Raw genomic sequence first — 21,226 nt, forward strand, 5'->3', positions numbered from 1 at the left:
CACCCTCTCTTATATCGTTTGGTTGATCCATTCAGCCACCCCATTCTGCATGGGTGTGTAAGGAACGATCTTTTGATGCCGGATCCCTTTATCAAACAAGTACTGTTTGAAGGCTCGGGTGGTGTACTCACCTCCGTTGTCGGATCAGAGTGTCTTTACCTACAAAGTCGATCGATGATCAACATCAGGATTTATCTCCTCCCTCATCAGTGGAGCCATATCATGGTGTTGAGATATCAAGCTCAACTAGATTTAGTTAGTTAGTCAACACATGTTACTTAGTAGTTACCTAGATAGAATCTAGTTAGTGTGTTGACCTTAAAACCTTAAATAGGATTTTGTACTTGAGTGGGATACATTGTAGTTCCTTCACTCCCATGTTCATTTAATATAAGACTCACACCTTTGTACCTATATTCTACTCACACATGTCCACCTTTGCACATGAGATGTATGTATACCTCATTGTGGGTATTTTTGTATTTGATGATGCTTTTTAATATACATTCTCGTTAATCAACCCCCATTCATATTATTGTTCATAAGTGTAAACTTCCTCTCTCTTTCTTCCTCTCAAAGCTCTCTGTAAGTTCACTCTAGCCATCATTTTCTACATTCTATAGCTTGTTGGAAAGCTCTTTCAGAGAGCTTTCTAAAGAATGTTCATTTATTGAATTCTGTTACCATGGCGAGAAGTTATGAGCATTTCATCTACAGCCATCTTTGCCCCACGGTTCCTCAAACGCAAGGTAGATTTTGAAGCCCTAAATCGAGCGAAAGGTACATTCTCTCTCCCTCCCTCTCTGTCTCTCTCTTCCCATAGGGTTTGTCCCTACCATGTCAAACACTTGTAAAGCCGCCGCAAAGTTCGGGGGTATGATTGATAATGAGCCGAGATCACCAACAAATCTCGATTCCAATGCAATGGATAAAATGCTTATGAGTCACTTGATTTCTCTTCAAGAAACCATAAACAAGCAAGGTGAAGAGATTAGGACGTTAATGAAAGAGAATGCTAAGCTCCAAATTGTTGTCATTGAGAATGAAAGTCTTAAGCAAGTGGTTGCAAAACTTCAAGAAGAGATTCAAGAATGTAAAAGAGCTTTTTTCGAAACAAATGAGCGCCTTAACAAGATTGAGTTAAAGGAAGCATTAAAAGAAGAAAAATTGGACACAATGAGGGGGGATGTAAGTGAGATGAAAAATGTATGTACAACGAAGTCATGGGCCGAAGTATGTGGTGGGGATGTGCATGTGATGCATCAAGAGAAGAATATAGAAGCATAGATGTCCGAGAATTGAAACAACGTGAATGACGATCAAAGAACATTATCGTCCGTGGGATTAAAAAAGAGAGTATGGAAACACCCACATCCCTTGGAAAGGCCATTGGTGAATTTTTTAGCATGCATTATGGGATTTCAGATGTGAATGTATATGGGGCACACCGACTTGGGAAACATGGTGTTACTCGCTCCAGAGAAAGGCCTATTGTATGCACAATGACAGATGATGCAAAGTGGCGGATCATACTCGAAAATAGTTGGGTATACCTCAAAGGTACGCAATGCTTTGTGAGTGAAGATCGTACTATCTCACAACAAAATGCTCGTCGTAAAGCATATGAAGAAAGATTGAAAAATAAGGTTAAGGATGTGCCTAAAGATGGAAATGTAGGAAAATAGGGACACGTGACCTATGAGACTAACCCACGCCTTTTACGACTATGCTTTTGGAATTGCAATGGATACCCATGGAATGCGGGATTTGGCATGGAGAAGTTCACCGATGACTTGGATATCACACTTCTTGTTGAAACATGGAAGCATGATACTCAAAGGATTCAAGGTTTAGGAAACTATAATGTACACTCTTTGATATGGAAGAAAAATCCAAGACAAAGAAGAGGACAAGGAGGGGTGACATGTTTGATTAAGAATGGAAATAGAGGAATATGTGTCAATCATAAAAAATGATGAACATAAATGCTACATATGGCTCAAAATAGAAACACCTAATGATTTGCCCACTTTTGTAGTTGGATGTTACATTCCTCATCAAGATTCTAACTTTTATGCTTGTTTGGATAAAGATCAACCATTTGGTGACATGAATGCTTGTACAAGAAGTTTCCAACTTGATTCACAAGAATCTTTCATGCCACATATCTCAAGGATGCAAGAGGATATGCAAATGTATAGCCGCTCTTCTAGCAATGAAAAAGGTTCGAACCAATTTGAGAAGTTACTCCTACAAATGTGCAATAGTACCGGATTGCTTATTACAAATGGTATTTCCTTATGGCCCAACACTAATGGTTTTACATGTCGAAAACACAACGGAAATAGTGTGATTGACTATGTGCTACTTTCCGAAGGTATTTTGGATCATATACACAAATTCTGACTTGGTGAATGGACACCGGAATCCAATCATAGGCCTTTATGTATTGATCTGAAATGTATGCATAGGTTTGATTGTGAGAAGGCTATTGAAGATAATAAACAACCGCACTTGAGCATAAACCTTAAGCGAGTGCCCATGTATTCCAAGATGGTTGAGTCAAAAAATAGATAAATCATGCATTATGTACAACAATGAGCCACTTGAATGTCTGGAAAGCTTCAAATAGCTTTGCCTTGAAGTTCCTTCAAATAATAGATGGAATGAATGTGCTACACGCCGCTTAGAGGCGGGTAAGCGAGCATACTGTGCATTTGAGAACACATGCAATCTTGGAGATATTAAGTGTTGGGTCCTCAAGAAATATCTTTCCGACACTTTGGTAACACCGATTCTTCTCTATGGGGTGGAAGGATGGGTGGTAGCATCCCTAAATCTATGTGGAAAGAGTTTGAAAATGTCCAAAAACATTTTCTTACAAAGTTTCTACAAGTTAAGAAACAAACGCCCTACACCCTCCTCCTTGAGACAGGATCGCTTCCCATTGAGATCATGCCCATGGAAAGGGTTGTTGAATACATGCTTAAGGTTCAAAAAAGTCCCTCACATCGACTTCCTAGAATTGCATGGGAAGCAAGCAAAAAGATCTAAAAGACACATAAAAGCAAAATTTTGTGTTCCAGTTGGATGCAAGATATAGAAAAATGGTTTGGTAGATGGGACGCGAGACACTTGCTTCATGATGCATCATTAGATTCCTTTGTAAATGAGGCCTTTTTGCAACGCCAATGTATCATGACATGGGACAAATGTGGAGGCTCACGCTTCACATTATACTACACATGTTGCACCTAACTACAAAACCATATTCTTTGCGGAACGGGGAATCGTACACATCGATACATGTTAGAGCCCATACTGTTATCTACCATTCGAACCATTGCTTCCATGCGACTTAGCTCACATGCATTGCAATGTGAGATAGGGCGTTGGGGCAAAAGTGATGAGAGTGGTCAGTTATGCACACTTTGCCCTAAACAAGTTCGCGAGTCTGAGTATCACACTTTGATACAATGCTCTGCCTTTGATCATATTTGACCATGCTTTCACATCTCTTTGATTGAGCCCAATCCTTGCATGAATTCCTCTCACAACAATAATGTGCACTCTCGATTGCAACATTCATTGGTAAAGTTCTTGAACATCGAGAGTCACTACTCACTTTCACACGTATCACGTGAAATGTAATATTTTTGGTCTCATAGGTCATATTTGACCTTCGAAGACGAAAATATAATCTATCTATCTATCTATCTCACACACATACACACACATACCTCATAATCTTTCGTTTATCAACTACTCACATAATTAGACGTTAATTAACCCTTGCTTAATTACCTAATTATTAACATGGTATCAAAGTGTGTGGTTAAGCACATCCACTAAGCCCACCCGACTCTTCGTAATTGTGTGTTCGAGATGCCGACGACAAATCCGGTTATCCACTACCATAGTGCCACTATATAGCACGTGTATGTGATCGAAGGAAGAAAAGCCAAAAGAGAAGACACTAATCAGCATGAAAACTCAAATGGGTAGCTCGCTCCCTAGTGAAAAGCTAGACCAGAGCAATTATTCATCTTGGGAGTACAAGATGAACCAATACCTAGTCGACCATCTCGTCTATCTTAGCGAGAGAAACCCCTCCTTCATTCTTTGACCTCCAATCAATATTATTGGTCGAAGAGAACCACATCCGAACGAAGACCAAGATGTCGGAAGGAAAAATGTTCTTCTCGAATTCAGATGGTGGTTGAGGACGAGGTCAACCCATCTCACGAAGGGAACTCAAACCTTTGACAAGAAGACGGAAGTCATCACGGAACCTTCGGAAGAAGGGGGAGCTTCCACGCCAAACAAGGTCGGCAAACGAGACCCGCCAAATGCAATTATTGCAGCAAAATCGGCCACGTGAAGAGTGTCGGAAGAAAAGAAGTGAGCCGGCTTTGACAAGTTGGCAACTCACAAACTATGCCACCAATTCTGAATACGACGACTATGGTGTGCTATTCGTAATGAGACATAGAGCAAACTCTATGTCGGACTCCGAGTCCACAAGCACCTCGAACTCAGAAGACATGTGGTTTGTCAACTCCGGCACCTCACATCATATGAGATCACACCAAGAATGGTTTCGTGACTTAAGAACGCAAGATCGACCCGGTTACATAGACATGGGAGACAACACCACACATCCCATTCGGCACATCGGCAATGACGGCCAAAACAAATGCATCAAGAATGTCTTGCACGTGCCCACAATAACAAAAAAAATTGGTCTCGGTCGGCCAAATCGTGGAGCAAGGCATGCAAGTTCGTTTCAACAACGAAGGATGGTTCATCGAAAAGATGAATGACTCATTGCTAAGGGATGAAGAGATGGTCGAATGTTCATTCTTGATTCAAACGAGGTGAAATCGGCCATGTATGCCAAAAGTCTCAAAACTAGGACAAACATCAAGTTGTGGCACAAGAGAATCGGCCACATCAACCTCCAATGGCTCCAAGCAATGCAATCAAAGGGATTCGTCATCGGACTTCCGACCTTTGAGTCGAAACGAGTCGACCGGGTGTGCAAAGCATGTCAACTCAGCAAAAAACATCGACTCCCATTTCCGAAGGAGAGCTATGTAAGCAAAGGCCTCCTCGACGTCATACACTCGGATGTATGTGAACCGGCTCAAACACCAACGATCGGCAAATGCCGATACTACGTAACCTTCATCGACGATTACTCCCGCTACACGTGGATCTTCCCGATGAAGAAAAAGAGTGAAGTGCTCTCCCACTTCCAAAAGCTCAAGAGCCAAGTCGAAAAAGAAACCGGTTGGCACATTCGATGCCTACGATCAGATGGAGGCAAGGAGTACTTCTTTGACAAATTCATCTCCTACCTCCAAGGTGAAGGCATCCGGAGAGAATTCTCATGCTGACACACACCCCAACAAAATGGAGTAACCGAAAGGAAGAATTGGCACATACTTGACGTAGCACGCGCCATGATGCATGAGAAGCACATGCCGAACTTTTATTGGACCGAAGCGGCATCCACGGCCGTCCATCTCATGAATTGATGCACCACTAATGGAGTACATGAGCTAACTCCATACGAGCTCCTTGTCAAAAGGAAGCTGATCCTATCGCACCTCAATGTGTTCGAAAGCATTACGAATGTACGCTTCTCAAACGAAAACCGATAGAAGCCCGACGCGAAATCGCAGAAATGTATCTTCGTAGGATACTTGCCCGAGAAGAAGCATGGTTATTTACGTACCTGTATTTAACGTTTAAATACGTATAGTACCTCATAATTTGTATAGTACGTACTATACCTCAATGTTGTTTAATCAAATATCATGTACATTTTTCCAATATGGTATTTAACGTACATTTGAAAAAAATAGGTATAATACATATTTATAAAAAAATGTAGGTAGAACCCCAACAAAAAGTAAAAGAAGAAAAATATTTTAGTGAAAAAGAAGCAAAAAGAAGGAAGAAAGAAGAACTGAAGAGATGACGACGACGAAGAAGAAGAAGAAAGGAGAAAAGAAGACAAAAACCTGTCCTGACTCTGAGTGTGATAATCACTGAAGATAGACGAAGATGATGATGAAGAAGAAGAAGACAGAAAAGAAGACAAAAACCTGTCCTGACTCTGAGTGTGATAATCACAGAAGATAGAAGAAGATGAAGATGAAAGAAAAGTACACAAAAACATGTCCTGACTCTGAGTGTGATAATCACAGAAGATAGAAGAAGATGAAGATAAAGATGAAGATGAAAGAAAAATACACAAAAACATGTCCTGACTCTGAGTGTGATAATCATAGAAGATAGAGGAAGAAGAAGAAGATGAAGAAGATAGAAACCTATCCTGAGTGTGATAATCGAAGACAATTCCTCAATCCATGAAGGCATAATAGTAAATAATTACAATTTGAAGTAGAACATCGTGATACACACACTGATTTATAGAATAAGTGAATGTCGACGTCCATATTATAGGTATTTCAGGATGTGAAATGTTCAAATGTCTTATATGCATTTTAGGATGTAGAACTATAATGTACATCACAAAATTGTGTAAAAAATAGATGTTGTTTACAATATTACAAATATGTTTTAGAAAGGTAAATAATTTTCAAATTCTAGAAGTATTTAATGTACTATACGTAAAATACGTATTTTATAAGACTTATTTAACATATTAAAAAACGTATTTAACGTATTTTTAAATTCAGAGGTACTATACGCATATTAATACATTATATACGTATGGTATCCATACCGTATCTAACGTACCTAACAACCTTTTGAAGAAGGCATACAAGTGCTATAACCTTTCGACCCGAGCAGTTTGCGTGAGTCGAGATGTAGTCTTCGATGAATCGGCATCATGGTATGAGCCCGATTCGGCTCCACCCGACTCGACCGAGGAAGAGTTGAACTTCAACTCGGAGGGCGATATTCGGCCAAGCCCTTCACCAAAGGACCGTCCAAGCTCTACTGAGCTAAGTGGACCACATGAGCCTTCGAGCCTTCCAAACGCATCTCAACTAGGGGCTAGATCGGACAAAGGCAAAGGTAAGATGCCCGAATACAAAGTCGACCACCCCAACGACAATGATTCGGATGTGTCAGCTCTGTCACTAGACAGTGAGTTTGGTGTACCCATCATGTGGACACCCACATTGACAAGCGAAAAACTTCGGCTCTCATCATGAGAGAAGAACCCTGTCACTTGGTTCGGCTACAACGAGTATATGGCCCATCTTTATGCCTTTGCGATGAAGGTAGTAGCCGAATAAGAGCCTGAGAGCTCTACCGGAGCGGCTCGTGACCCATGATAGGTGGAAGCAGTTGGTCTTCGCCCATTTCACACTACAAGCCTTCGTCACCAACTTGAGGGGGAGGAACCAAGACGGCCTTAGAAAGGTCGAAGAAAGCCGAAGGCCAGACAAAAGCCGACGAAAGCCAAAGCGGATGTCGGATGCCTCACACATGAGCTTGAGGGGGCGTGTTCAGATAACAAGCTCAATTAGATTTAGTTAGGTAGTCAACACACGTAACTTAGTAGTTACCTAGATAGAATCTAGTTAGTGTGTTGACCTTAAAGCCTTAAATAAGATTTTGTACTTGAATGGGATACATTGTAGATCCTCCACTCGCATGTTCATTTAATATAGGACTTACACCTTTGTACCTATATTCTACTTGCACATGAGATGTATATATACCTCATGTGTGGGTATTTTTGTATTTGATGATGCTTTTTAATATACACTCTCATTAATCATCCCCCATTCATATTATTGTTCATAAGTGTAACTTCTTCTCTCTCTCTTCCTCTCACACACATACCTCATAATCTTCCGCTTCTCAACCACTCACATAATTAGACGTTAATTAACCCTTGCTTAATTACCTAATTATTAACACATGGAACAACAAAAAGCAGCCAACAGTCGCATTGTCGAGCACAGAGGCAGAATATAGGGGCACGGTCGTGGCAGCATACGAAGCCGTATGGCTTAAGAGGATTCTCAAGGATCTAGACATCTCCATCAAAGGTCCCATCCTCCTCTATTGCAACAATATGAGCAACATCCACTTAGCTCGGAATCCAATCTTCCACACTCAAACTAAGTATATGGAGGTGCAGTATCAGTTCATCCGAGAACGTGTCCTAGCTGGAGATGTCGACCTATAACACATCAGGACCAACCTAAAGACGACCGACATCTTCACAAAGGCCCTAGGAGTTGACAAGTTGTGGCAATTCACGACAAACCTAGGACTCTTGACTATTAACCAGCTGAGCTTGAGGGGGACTAACGAGCCGCAACCCGACTCAGAGTCGTACGGAGCAGAACGAACACAGGAGTAAGCCGAGTAAGTTGGCCATCCACAACCGAAGTCGGAGCCGACTCACGAAGTCGACCCGGTTCATGTTCTCTCTCTCTCTCTCTCTCTCTCTCTCTCTCTCTCTCACACACACACACACACACACACACACACACACTCTTCCGTTGCACAAAATCACACTTGATTCTTTACATTAGCATTGTTCTTTTAAGACAGTGCAAGGTTGAGATGGAAGAAAGGACCTACCTATGAATGGTAAGGAATTACTTATCATTTCTTACTGCAAAATTGAAGAGCCAACTCATGCAACTAGCAATCGCCCACAAAATTAGGGTCAAGAGTATTCTCAAACAGCAATGCTATGAAAGCGGAGGACCAAACAAAATCTCTACGGCAAAAGGTTAGGGGATGAATAATCTATATATCACTTGAAGGGATAAATAAGAGCAATCTAATACCATATGTGCTCTATGGGGAGTGTAGAAAATCATAGGCACATAGATTATAAACTTGGGAAGCACCAACATATTTTTGGAAGGGCATCAGGAGAGAAAATGTTTAAACCTTATTATTCTAGTCTCACATGGCATACATTTCAAAGGATTACTATTTGGTTCAAAAGAAAAAAAAAAAAGATTTTGGTATACTCTTATCGTTGGCATTGGCAACTAGCTAATAAGAGTGTCACATAGCAAGAAAGAAATTTATTGGCTTTGACATGAGATTTTCTTGATACAATTACATTAGTTTCTTAGCTAACCCAAAACACATGGTATATAATTGGTGAATCTTGCTACCTCTGTTCTTTGCTAAATCTTCCTAGTTTCCCTCAAATGATGCATTTCTATGGTGATCAATGTCGTGCGACTACATGTTGAATTCATGTGTGCTTGGGTAGAATGAGGGTTTTGGATCACGTGATGGATGAGATGGACAACATTCAAGGAGAAGAATCTGGCTAAGAGAAAGAGATAAAGCATATTAGGGTACAGAATGTGAAGTTGAGACCTCTAGGTATGAAGAAGATATGATAACCACAAGAACAACATTAATGAATCAATCAATAAAATAGAGTAGCTTGTTATTCTCTCGTACACTCCTTTGCGACCATGTGCCATGGGCAACATGACACCAACGGAAAGCTGCTTGTTCACTTCTCAGGTTCGAACCGGTTTAGGCTTAACGAGTTTAGAAGTTTTCAAACTTGAACCAAACCGGTTCCTAAACTAGTTAAGCCTTAAGCGGTTTGACCTTGAACTTGTTAAGCCTAAACCAGTTTGTAATCGGGTTCGGTTCGGCCTAAGGCCTTGTTGCCAAACCAAGCTCAAAACCGGTGAACGAAGCTCAAGCTTGAACCGAACCGCCAAACGCTTGAACCGAGCCCATAGACAGTTTAGGATGGATGGGTCATTGTGTGGCGAGAGCAGGGATCATACAACGAATGGGGTTGCGACGCGTGGACATGGAAGGCTATCCTGTTTAAGCTCCCTCCCCACCCTTCTCCCTTCCCCTGCTTTCTGTCTGTCTGTGTTCGCTTGTGGATCACAATACATATATACATATACATATATAACACACGGAACTTCTGTAGCTTCTGAAGAAGAAGAAGAAGAAGAAGAAGAAGATAAACAAGAAGAGAAGACAGAATGGAGGAGGTAGAAAGAAAGAAGATGGGGTCATCATAGAAGGGTATGCTATCCCCCTCTTCTCCTTCTCCCTTTTCTGTGTTGTTCCTTCTTCTTCTTCTTCTTCTTCTCCACAACAATCTCATCTTTCTCCAGCACCAAAAAGAGATAGAAGATGCTCTGTTTGCCCCCTGACCCCTGTAACCGATCCCTCCATCCTACATTTGATCCCATCAGGCTCCACCCAGCTAAGAAGTACCCTCTTAAATACCTGCACCATCACGAAAGGGAAATCTTTGGCGACTTCCGCGGACACATCGGTCATAGAGCTACTCGAATCCTCGCTCTTTTCAAGAGCTCTGCCGTGGTTCTAGAACAATTTCACTCATCTTTTACTGAGACAGGAGGAGAGATCCCACCACACAAAGCAGCAGGATCGATCAAACAAGCTTCCCATAACTGCGTTAATGTTGATGTAGGTGTACGAAACGAGGTTAGTAATAGAAATGATTGCATTAATCAAGAAAATGCAGGTTTTAAGGCCCAAGATGGTTCCATTAATGGAGAAAATGATGGTTATAACGCTCAATATGGTCGCATTGTTGGAGAAGATGGTGGTGATAACACTCAAGCAGCTGGTTGCATTGATGATGGAGAGAATGGTGCTCATAGAACTCCGAGTGGTTGTATTGATGGAGAAAATGATGGTTATATTGTCCAAGAGGCTTGCATTAATGGACAAAACCATGAGTATAATGCCCCAGATGTTTGCATTAATGGAAAAAATCAGGGCCCTATTGCCCTTCAGGAAGAAAATGATTATTATAAAGCTAAATGTGGTTCAATTAAGGGTGCGTCTATTTCCATTCGTGAAGAGACCTATGGTTCTAAAGTCCAAAGTGTTCCTATGAATGGACAAGATGATGGCCATATATCCCAAGATGTTTCTATTAGCCAAAGAAAAAATGGTTACAAATACCATGATGATGTTACCATTCATGAAGGAGATCATGGCTATAAATCCCAAGTTGCTCTTGTTCGTCCTAAGTTCAGATCAACAGAAACAATATGTGAAGACTCACAAGCTTACAAAATAAGGCCCTCCTCAAATCACATGGGTTCTCAACATCTGAAAACGAGGATGGATTTGTCGGCGAAGGATTCTCAAGCTGTCTTCTCTTCAAGGATGAAAGACCTTATAGAGGGGGAGAATTATTCAGATCAATGCAAGGTTGAAGAGCATCAATCCTCTAATGAGACTCGTGTCACTCTAAAGGAAGCGCGATATCTACTTAATGGGTCTAACCATCAATTAAAAACATGTGATCTTCCAATACGTTCATACAACAATTCTTCAAACTATATAGGTGAAAGCAAACAAGTTGTAAATCGGAGAGAAGAGAAAGAAAGTCAAACCACTACATATAATGCCTCATATCCGTACAATGATGGTAATGGTACTATGATCCGAATGCCAACCTATCGTGCACCCTTCTCTAAAGTCAGTGAAAGCATAATTTACTTGAAGAGTTTAGGAGCGGATTGTAGCCGAATACTCGGAGAAGATCCATCTATCATTGTATATGAGGCTAAGTATCTTCGAGAACTAGTGTCTGCCTTAGAAGGATATGGTTTGAAATGGCAAGAGCTCGGAAGGATCTTTAACCTATGCCCAAAAATACTTCGTTTGGATCCCGAAACCGATCTCAAAATGGTGACATCTTTCCTATTTGAGGAAGTGGGATTGGCAAGGAAAGACTTTGGAAAAGTGATCAAAAGGTGCCCTCGCCTTTTGGCTTGTAGTGTGGATGGGCAGCTTTGGCCCACTTTGAAGTTTCTCCGAGAATTGGGGTTCCGAAACATGAGCCAAGTTGTCTCTACTAATGCTACTCTCCTCTCCTTTAGCGTGGAGAATAAGATTTTGCCTAAACTGAGGTATCTAGAGAGCTTTGGATTTGATTCCGGAGATGTTATTTCTATGGTCATCCGGTTTCCTGCGATTTTTAACTATAGTGACAAGGAGAACCTACTACCTAAGTACGAGTACTTGATCAATGAAATGGGTAGATGCAATAGGGACTTGCTATCTTTTCCACAATATTTTGGGTATAGTTTGGAGAGGAAGATAAGGCCTCGATATGAACGTATTGCGAGGCAAGGTGTTTCATTGTCTCTTCAAGCCATGCTCAAGCTTTCCGAGGCGGAATTTAATGCCAAATTTGATCGCATTAATGATGTCGCTCATCATTCCAAGGATGTCATCTTAATACCAAACGAGCCCGAGTTTCAAGCTGCCGACCATTTCCATCTCAAGGATGCAAGTTCTAGCAACATTTTGGAAAGACCAGCCAATCCTGAACATTATGTAAGAAAACCGGTCCTCGTCACTGTTGATCTTGTAGCTGTTCACTGCAAAGAATAGCTAGCTATTTGAGATTGATTTGGATTGTTCATTCTGTATATACACACACATGTAATTCTTTGACATTTTGTTATAAAAAGTACGCCGACTTGCATTCTTCGATGAGGATATGTTTTTGCAAATAATGTAGCAAGTTAGTGCTGATAGTAGAAAGCATCTTATGTTCATGTCTTGTTTTCTCTTAGTTTTCTTAATGAGGTCATTAGTAGCAAGTGAGGGTTTAGGGAGGTCTCCATAATACTTTTGTTTCTCCTTTTGAAGGTTTAGGGTTTACTTTTATCTATGCTTTTGTGCTTTTGGGGTTCTGGGTGTAAAGTTGTATGTACTACTTTTGATGATCTTAGGTCCATTTATTGTCTGTAAATTTTTAAGTTCGATGCATTCCAAAACCTTCGTGTTTTATTAGCTCGTTTGGTGTGGATGTTATGTCATGAATTGCGAGTTGGGCCATCAAGGGTGGTGCATCTCATTGTGGTTTTTCTTTTTATTCAGTAAAAACTACTGCTCTAATTAAATTAGAAAAGAAGGATGTTTATTGTTTAAGATATTTGGTTGTATAGATGCATATGGGGAAGGTAATAGAGCATGTACATGTCCTTTGTAAATAATTAAGGAATTCGATGTATAGTTCTCACATAGCAAATAGACTATGTGTGTTATTGAAATGAATGTGTGTGTATGAGTGAGAAAGAGAAATATATTAACATCTTTTAAGACCAAATTTGGCCCATGAGATAACTCTGGTTACAACAAAATGGGATGTGTACCCAATTATCCAAAATAAAAATAAAATAAACATAGATAAAATAGTTTTTGTATGGTACAAAAGATGTTATGGTGTAATATATTCTATAAAGAAATGGTTATGTGATAGGCCTAGTTTCGTTTTCATCCAAGTCTCTTGAAAAGCAATGCGAGGTCAAAGGGGTTTGATGTGGGCATGGACCGTTGTCCCGATATAAAAAGGTATCCTAAACATAGCTTTTGGGCAGAATAATTTACATTCCCTTACCTTCTTAATTGTTTCTACATAATGAATGACTTTGAGGCCCGGTATGAGAGAGAGAGAGAGAGAGGGTGGGGGTTGGATGTGAATATGCAACAACGCTCAATGTTCAAGAACTTTACTAATGAAGCTTGATATATCTCAACATGCATATTCAAACTCAAAAGATTTAAAGCATAAAGTGGCTGATATGGATGGATCATATTTGATGATTATTTTTGTACTCAACCTAAAGCTACCTAAACTGTTTTAGACAGAGGGTGTTGAAAATTGCCCAAGCTTGTTCGTATCGTCCTTTGTCAATTGGTCTAGGTATGTTAGATTTCATTTCCCCAACTCAATATACTCTCGAATGTAATGATAGTGCACCTCAATGTGCTTCATCTACACATGGAACATGGGTTCCTCATGAATTATATATTGTTGAGATTGTCACAAAACAATGCTTGAAGATCTGCTCAAGCAATATAGTTTCACAAGACGAGATCCCATGAGGAGTGTGGATGATTTAAATACCACCAAAGTAATGAAGCGTTTTTCATTTCGAACTTAATGGCAAGTACACACTTCCCTTTCTTATTAAAATAAACAACTCTCTCTTGAAAGAATTCTTATGTCGTACGTACAATAATTACTCATTGTCATTATCATCCAAGAAATCTCTTATCATAAATATAAATGTATGTATACCTCTAATAATCTTAGATGTAACATCCAAGTCTTGTACATCATGTGCACATATGAGTAATGACCCTCGTAGTCACCATGAGATGAAGAGTTTAAGGGTATAAGTTTTGGTATGCCATCCCAAGGAAAGTGTTTTTTAACACTATGAGTTTGATACAAACAATATATACATGATTTATGAGGACACATATTTGTATTATTTTGTTGTCACAATGCATAACTCAGTTCCAATTGGTTGTATAAGTTGTGTGACGTCAAACAACAATGTACCCCAATTGCACCCCGTGTTCTTGGGATTTTGCCATTTGCGATGAAGGTTCCAAATATGATGTTGATGACCATATACTTGGTGCTATCAACACTTCATTATCTCTACCAAAAGTGGATAGTGTATGCCCTTGCATGAACTTTTCAACATCATGGAATTAGATGCCCATGACATTAGATGACAAACAAATGGTTATTTGCAAAGATGTAGTTAATTGCGATGACTATAGATAAAATTAAGGATAATTGGTCCTCATGTAACAATATCATGCGCAATTATGTTATGCTCTTTTGTCCAAGTTAAGGAGTGACTCTCATTTCCATTCTAAATGATTCAAAGAAAATGTTGGGAGATTTTGTCCATAGTGTTAATTTCCAATCCTCTATGCACTATATTCTTAACCAAATTACATGTATCTTTATAGGATGGTGGTAATCGTGAATGTATTCGAAGTATTTACTTTCCAAGTGGCATAAAGTCTCATATGTGGAAGCCGAAAATTGTTGATAATTGTTCATAGACTAAACAAAACCTTGAACCACCAATTTTCAAACAATCACTAATTCCATAGATTAGAATAACACTTAACCTATAAAGAAAATTCACATGGATAGAATGAATGTGGATTTGATTAGAACATTAATGGAATATAATGAGTCCTTATTCTAGCTAAGTTGGTCCAACAAAAACCACAAGCTATGTGGGAAGAAATGCAACTTCATTGACGGTTTGACAAAACTAGATATGCCTTGACCTTGATATCATTAGAATGAAGGCCGGCATTGACTAAGCATGAGAAAGTAAAATATGAAAGAAAAGGTCAAGCTAATGATTCTACATTTAACAAAATCCATTGGCATCTTCAAAGACATAACATATTCATATATAACAAGGAGTGTTAATATCGAAGTTGGGAAAGACATGGCAACCCCAATAATGAGACCACCACATCATGTGCAAGCAAAAACTCTATTTCAACACCACCAATCATTTATAATGTGAACAAATCTCGATAACCGCTTGATAAGAGGACAAGGAATACAAGAAAATTGTGGATTGGAAGTGGGTGTGTTGGCTTTTGGGGAGCACACTAATAATAGACCATGTAACATACAATCCTAGGTATTGATATTACAAGTCAAAAGGATTAGATTGTCTTATTATAATATGTGATGGTAGATTTATTGCATATTCCTTATTATCATTCAGATATTTAGGGTTTACAATTTATGACCATGGCTGAAAAGAGTGATGAAATCAATTTTTACTCGAGTGCATCTTGGATATTACAGTGATTGTGACATACTTCAACCTCATGACAAGATGAGAATGAATAAGAGGTTAACAGTCTATGTATGGAACTTTTACATCATCAAACATGGCACAAATCCATGCTTATCCATAGATGCAAATGCCCTTTGTATGTGGCTCGAAAATTAGATCACAGGTCCAAACCGAGGAAGAATTACATCTTTCTGCAAGCAAGAGACGAGAAAACCCTAGAAAGCAATACAAAGAAAAACCTCAAGGACTTTTCGGAGGCTAATGAAGCATAGCACCATTCTTTCTTTGAGGATAAAAGAGCTTCACCTTAGCAACGGGCCAATCAGTTGAGAACACTGTCTCGTGAAAACACTTTGTCATTATTTCCATGAAAACACTTTCTGTCTCGTGATAATTAGTAGGCCAAGTAGTTGAAAAAATATGCATCAGTGCCCAAGGACACGTGATTGACTATTGCATATTTATCATCTTCAATATGGAGATAAACTTGCAGCAGATTTGGCTCTATGAAATCTCAGAAAATCATAAGCACATAAATAATCCTAGATAGCACACGAGCATATGTACACTAAACACAAGGCTCAAACAGCATTAGATACTTTACACATTTCAGGCATATATATAAAGTAACCTCAAAGCTAAACACTGTTTGAATAAGATCCCAAGCTAACAGACATAAAATAACCCTAAACTTTGATGTGACCCATGAAGTAGCAAAACAGAGAAAACCATGGTGCTATCTCAGTTAAAACATAAAAATTGTTCATAAATTTAAATTATTCAAGCAGCTTAATCCTTGCAAGCTGCACAAATGGCAAACCCAAATTATTACAAGGACCAAAATGTATCCATTGGCCAAATATTTTTTGTGAAATGAAACTGGTGCAATTTAACTAAAACTGGGACAATTTTGGAGGAAAAGAAAGGACATTGTTTAGAAATTAAAATATTCAGTCACATAATCTTTAACAGCTTTACAAAGACCAACCCAATTATTATGTGGAACAAAATATCCACGGGCCAAAACGAAATATACGTAAAATAATCAAACCTGGAGGAGACTGTTTGGCTTCACAAAGAAACTACTACACGCCTCTTTACCACATTGTAGAGAACCTGGCATCTCAACATTATCAATTGACAATTCATGAGGTTTGGTCCCAGTAGTTGTTCTACTATATGCCACATCCACATTATCCGGCTTCTCACTGATACTACTATCATTACTGACACTTATTGCGCTACTATCCACCACCACACGAGAAAGCTCAATCCTCCTTCTCTCGGCTCTCGAACCGATAACTTGCCCTAGTATAGAAGCCGCAAAAGTATAGAGCATAACATGTTTTGGCATGTGAACCGCCTTTCTCAACATCGCAATGAAAGGCACCGATGCATGAACCGCAACGAACCAAGCCGGAGAGAATTTCTTTGTATGTTCTCTCCACACACCTAAAGGCACATTGAGAGCAATGCCTAACATGCCTACTGCGAGAACACGGGCCGGCAAGGGTTGTGGCCTTAGTGCTTTTACGGCCTCTGTTCGCGCTAGAGCAGCTCGTGCCATCACAATAGCAGTTGGGCAACGTATCTTCATGTCTTTTGGTGGTTGTAGAGCTTTTGTCACAAGAGGGAGGACTCCACTCATTGCTCGGAACGACTTTGCTATCGGACAGTTTCCTGTCTGGAGCCATTCATTACTAGAGGCTTCGTGATCCTAGAGGCCAACAAAACAGATGAAAAATCACAAAACAATTAAACAGGTTATTAAATCCCAATACTTCATTTGTGTCCACCTTGGAAGATGAAAATGCATAGTGATTTCCTTGACACTGAGAGAATCTAGCATGTGCAAGCTATCATAATAATATGGCATACATATATTCAAGATTATGGTCCATAAACCAAAGAAAACAAGGCAATATTAAAAGATAGCAAACTTCTCCTCAACAGATCCATCCATTTCGAAAGTATTATTTCAGGTAGGTCTGCTTACAAGAATGCCAATACATTAATAAGTACAGAGATATCCATTCTTATTTTAGGGTGTTCTATTCTTTACCACAAGGAGGATCTATTCTTCTGATTCTTAAAGAAGTGGAAGTAACTAAGAAAGAAGCAATCTCTATTCTGCTTCTGTAAGCAATTTGAGAATTTGTGGTTCCAAAATATAATGCGGGAATTTCAATAGTTTGTCTATCTGATGCATGATTATATTTACTATTAAGGATCACAAATAAGCAACACATTCAATTATTAAAAAAATATGCTCAAAATACTCTTTGTTCCTGAAAATATAAAATTCCTTTTTGCTATCTAGAAAGAAAAAACCACAAAATAGGAACACAAAAGAAGACAGTACCAATTTAATATCCATATAAAAAAATGGAAGGTAGCGTCACATAATATAATAAAACAGACTTACCACTGAAGAGGGTTTCTTCTCTTGTTGCTGCTCCTTTTTCTTTTTAAGGGTGTCATCTTTATTCAGATTAAGATTTCTCTTCGCCATGAAAGCATCAAAGCTGAATGGCCCTGACCCTCCAAGTGAAGAAAGGCTGATTGCAGCTGCTGAAGCTGCCAATGGATGAAACTTTGCATTTGCAGTGGCCTCTGGCTCTTTGTCTATTTTTGTTGTTGGAGATTTCCGCGTTAATGGGATTACACCATTCTTACCATGAAATAGTTGGAATGCTAGGTCAAAATTAGGACCATCTTCAAATATAGGGCCACGGTTTCCTCTTACCTGCCAATTTTGTTTTCACGTCAGCTATTTGAAACCATTCACTGTAAGGGCAAAATTTATCAAGCATAACGAGCACAAATTGCAAAACAAAGATAAAATAGAATTATATTTCTTATCACAGTAAACTGAGGCAGGGCAGGGATTACACACATATGCATGTGTATAAGTGTATGTATATATGTATATATAAGGGTGTATGTACGTACATACGAATGCACACAAAAGAAACTCCAAAATACTTTGTTTTCCTAAATATCCTTTGACTATCTACTCTTGAGAGCAACTAGATGTGCTATTTGAGCGATATATTGACAATTCATGTCCTTGTTTTCAAGCCTCTGCATCTGTGTATTATGTATGTAGTATGTGGTATGTGGTAGATGGTAGATGGTATATGGTATGTGGTATCTGTATGTGCCTACGCTTGTTTTTTATATGTTGTGTGTATGTACTATGTACTCACAGGATTGGGGAACCTTGTCGGGGGTGGAGAAGCCGCTAAATATCCTTTGACTATCTACTCTTGAGAGCAACTAGATGTGCTATTTGAGCGATATATTGACAATTCATGTCCTTGTTTTCAAGCCTCTGCATCTGTGTATTATGTATGTAGTATGTGGTATGTGGTAGATGGTAGATGGTATATGGTATGTGGTATCTGTATGTGCCTGCGCTTGTTTTTTATATGTTGTGTGTATGTACTATGTACTCACAGGATTGGGGAACCTTGTCGGGGGTGGAGAAGCCGTGAAGGAGAAATCGGTATAATCGCGGATGTTCCTGAGGAAAGGGCACATCTGGATGCCCTCTGAGATGACACGATCCATCTCTCCAAAGCGTTGTCTCTCGCAGAAATCCATAGCTTTTGACTGCAGTGAATTCGTGAGTGAGATATAGAGGAGACTTCCGCTTTTTTCTGTCGCCAATCCTGTGAGTTTCAGAGAGAAGAGAAAAACAAAACCCCCCAAAAGAGAAAAGGGAGAAATTGGGATGGATATGGATGATCCGGAGAGCGTTTGTGGACACGCGACGACGGCTGCTCTCTGCTTCTGCTTCTGCTTCTGCTTCTGATTGGAGGTAGGGTTGTCTCTGCTCTGCTCTGCTTTTTCTTCTTCTTCTTCTTCTTCTTCTTCTTTTCTACTTTATTATATCATATCAACCAACAAACATAGAAGTATGTATATGCTTCTTAATGAAGTATGTATACATACATAGAAGAAGAAGAAGAAGAAACAAAAGGAAGAAGAGTAAGAATGTGTTGAAAAGGTAGTTGTGTGTGTGTGTGTGTGTGTGTGTATGTGTATGAAAAGTCCATTTTCCTATTCAATTCATTCATTTATGTATCCATTCCTCTGTGTCTGTGTCTGTGTCTGTGTCTGTCAATTGTTGTGGTGTGAAAAATGTGTGCCGCTCTATTCTAGTTCAAACATTCGTCTCATCTACAACACAAAAACTATGATAACCCGCTTTATGTGCACAACTAGGTTTTCTCCTGCCATTGACTTCGCAACTAGCTTCTGTCAAGAATGAACATAATCGCATGGTTGATATAAAAAGAATAAATAAATAAAAAGTCGCCAACTTCTTCTGTATGCCCGATTCCGAGAAGTTGTCGAAGATTTGGGCACTAAGTTGGTTACCAAACTTATTATGGGCAAACAGGCTTCATTCCCTTCATTGTCATGGGTGTGTCTATGAATCTACCACTTCCTTGTGAAATTCAAAAGGTCATAAGCCAATAATACTATATGTCCTTTTCTCAATTATCAAAATTGTCAATCGACTTGCAACAACACTTCACAATGTTGGTGACTGCCATATGTCTTGATGAGGTACATAAGTAATCACATCCAAGGAGTGTCGTGAATCTGTTGTGGTCATTTACTTCAGGCATGTTGAGAGATCGTGCCATTAATTTTTATCCAGTGATGATGTGGCCACTTGTCATTGGCTAATAGCGTTAGATGGCCATCAAGCCACTCATAACCATGGGTTCCATTTTAGAATTAATCTCCTTTCACTTTTTGCATGGGAATGGTCCTCGTTATGGCCATTCCCTTCACAATTTTAGCATAAGGGCAATGCTTCTCACCATTTTAACCCATGGCAATTTACATTGTATCAACCATTCAATTTATTCTTCGTTGTTGCATAATCAAAAAAATGTACATGTTGTAATAATTACATTAGTACAAATAGTTTCATAAAACATTATGAAGCTTAGATTTTGTAGTTTCCACATTGGTTTCCTTACTCAATACTTCTAGAAACTCAAGAGATTATCTTGGTCAATGGAATTCATGTACTCTAGGCTCTCGAGGTATTCTCATTGGTGGCATACATGTATGATGTCTTATGGCAAATACTCTCCTTACAAGAGTAGAACAATCAACAATACATCATGTTTGAAATCTCATTAATTGATTGCCATTCACTTGAGAAGTGAGATTTAAGAAGTGGTTAAAGATATGAAAAACTACGATAATTTCTTGCATTGAAAATTATAGATTGGCAAATATTGCAACAATAACACTAATGAGTTGGGAGTATCCTAACTTTTATTGACTGAACTTTTGGCACTCTCCGAAAGCTCTCAAAACTTCTTGCTATTAGCATTGGTCTAGTTGTGGATAATGGCTTTCACTTTCTACCATTTGTAAATGCAACCATCATGTCTTCCATGATATTCAAGTTACAACGTTGTGTAAAAACCTCCACCGTTGTGCGTGTTGACATGTTAAACGTTTACGATGATAACAAGAAGCAGACAAATAGTCACCTACAAGGATATGACAACTTAGGTAGTTTTTTCTTGACTTCCTTAATTTATAACCTTATTGTTATGTTCTTTCCC

At 39.2% G+C, this 21,226-nt stretch overlaps 2 protein-coding genes across 2 annotated transcripts; one reads left to right on the top strand and one right to left on the bottom strand.

Annotated features, from left to right (window-relative positions):
• The first annotated feature begins 9,944 nt into the window (after window positions 1–9,944).
• On the top strand, window positions 9,945–12,486 carry LOC147850818 (uncharacterized). The gene has a single exon (XM_087335840.1). The coding sequence runs from the start codon at window positions 10,135–10,137 to the stop codon at window positions 12,379–12,381; it is 2,247 nt and encodes a 748-aa protein (XP_087191966.1). The 5' UTR covers window positions 9,945–10,134; the 3' UTR covers window positions 12,382–12,486.
• A 3,895-nt stretch (window positions 12,487–16,381) lies between these two features.
• Window positions 16,382–19,342, bottom strand: LOC147850819 (uncharacterized). Its single transcript, XM_087335761.1, has 3 exons — window positions 19,086–19,342; window positions 18,052–18,372; window positions 16,382–17,343 (listed from the first exon to the last, which is right to left on the bottom strand). The coding sequence occupies exons 1-3, from the start codon at window positions 19,230–19,232 to the stop codon at window positions 16,672–16,674; spliced, it is 1,140 nt and encodes a 379-aa protein (XP_087191887.1). The 5' UTR covers window positions 19,233–19,342; the 3' UTR covers window positions 16,382–16,671.
• Window positions 19,343–21,226: the final 1,884 nt, after the last annotated feature.

The sequence above is a fragment of the Azolla caroliniana genome, unplaced genomic scaffold (assembly GCF_043228905.1).
Source record: "Azolla caroliniana isolate FFs.n. ecotype wild unplaced genomic scaffold, voAzoCaro1.0.p SCAF_20, whole genome shotgun sequence".
Taxonomy (NCBI): domain Eukaryota; kingdom Viridiplantae; phylum Streptophyta; class Polypodiopsida; order Salviniales; family Salviniaceae; genus Azolla; species Azolla caroliniana.

Bases quoted from the DNA above. Each gene is read 5' to 3' on its own strand.
- LOC147850818 (XM_087335840.1), top strand. From the start codon at position 10,135: ATGCTCTGTTTGCCCCCTGACCCCTGTAACCGATCCCTCCATCCTACA.
- LOC147850819 (XM_087335761.1), bottom strand. From the start codon at position 19,232: ATGGATTTCTGCGAGAGACAACGCTTTGGAGAGATGGATCGTGTCATC. The intron at 18,373-19,085 runs GTGAGTACATAG...CAAAATTGGCAG, and splicing joins CGACAAGGTTCCCCAATCCT to GTAAGAGGAAACCGTGGCCC. The intron at 17,344-18,051 runs GTAAGTCTGTTT...GTTGGCCTCTAG, and splicing joins AGAAGAAACCCTCTTCAGTG to GATCACGAAGCCTCTAGTAA.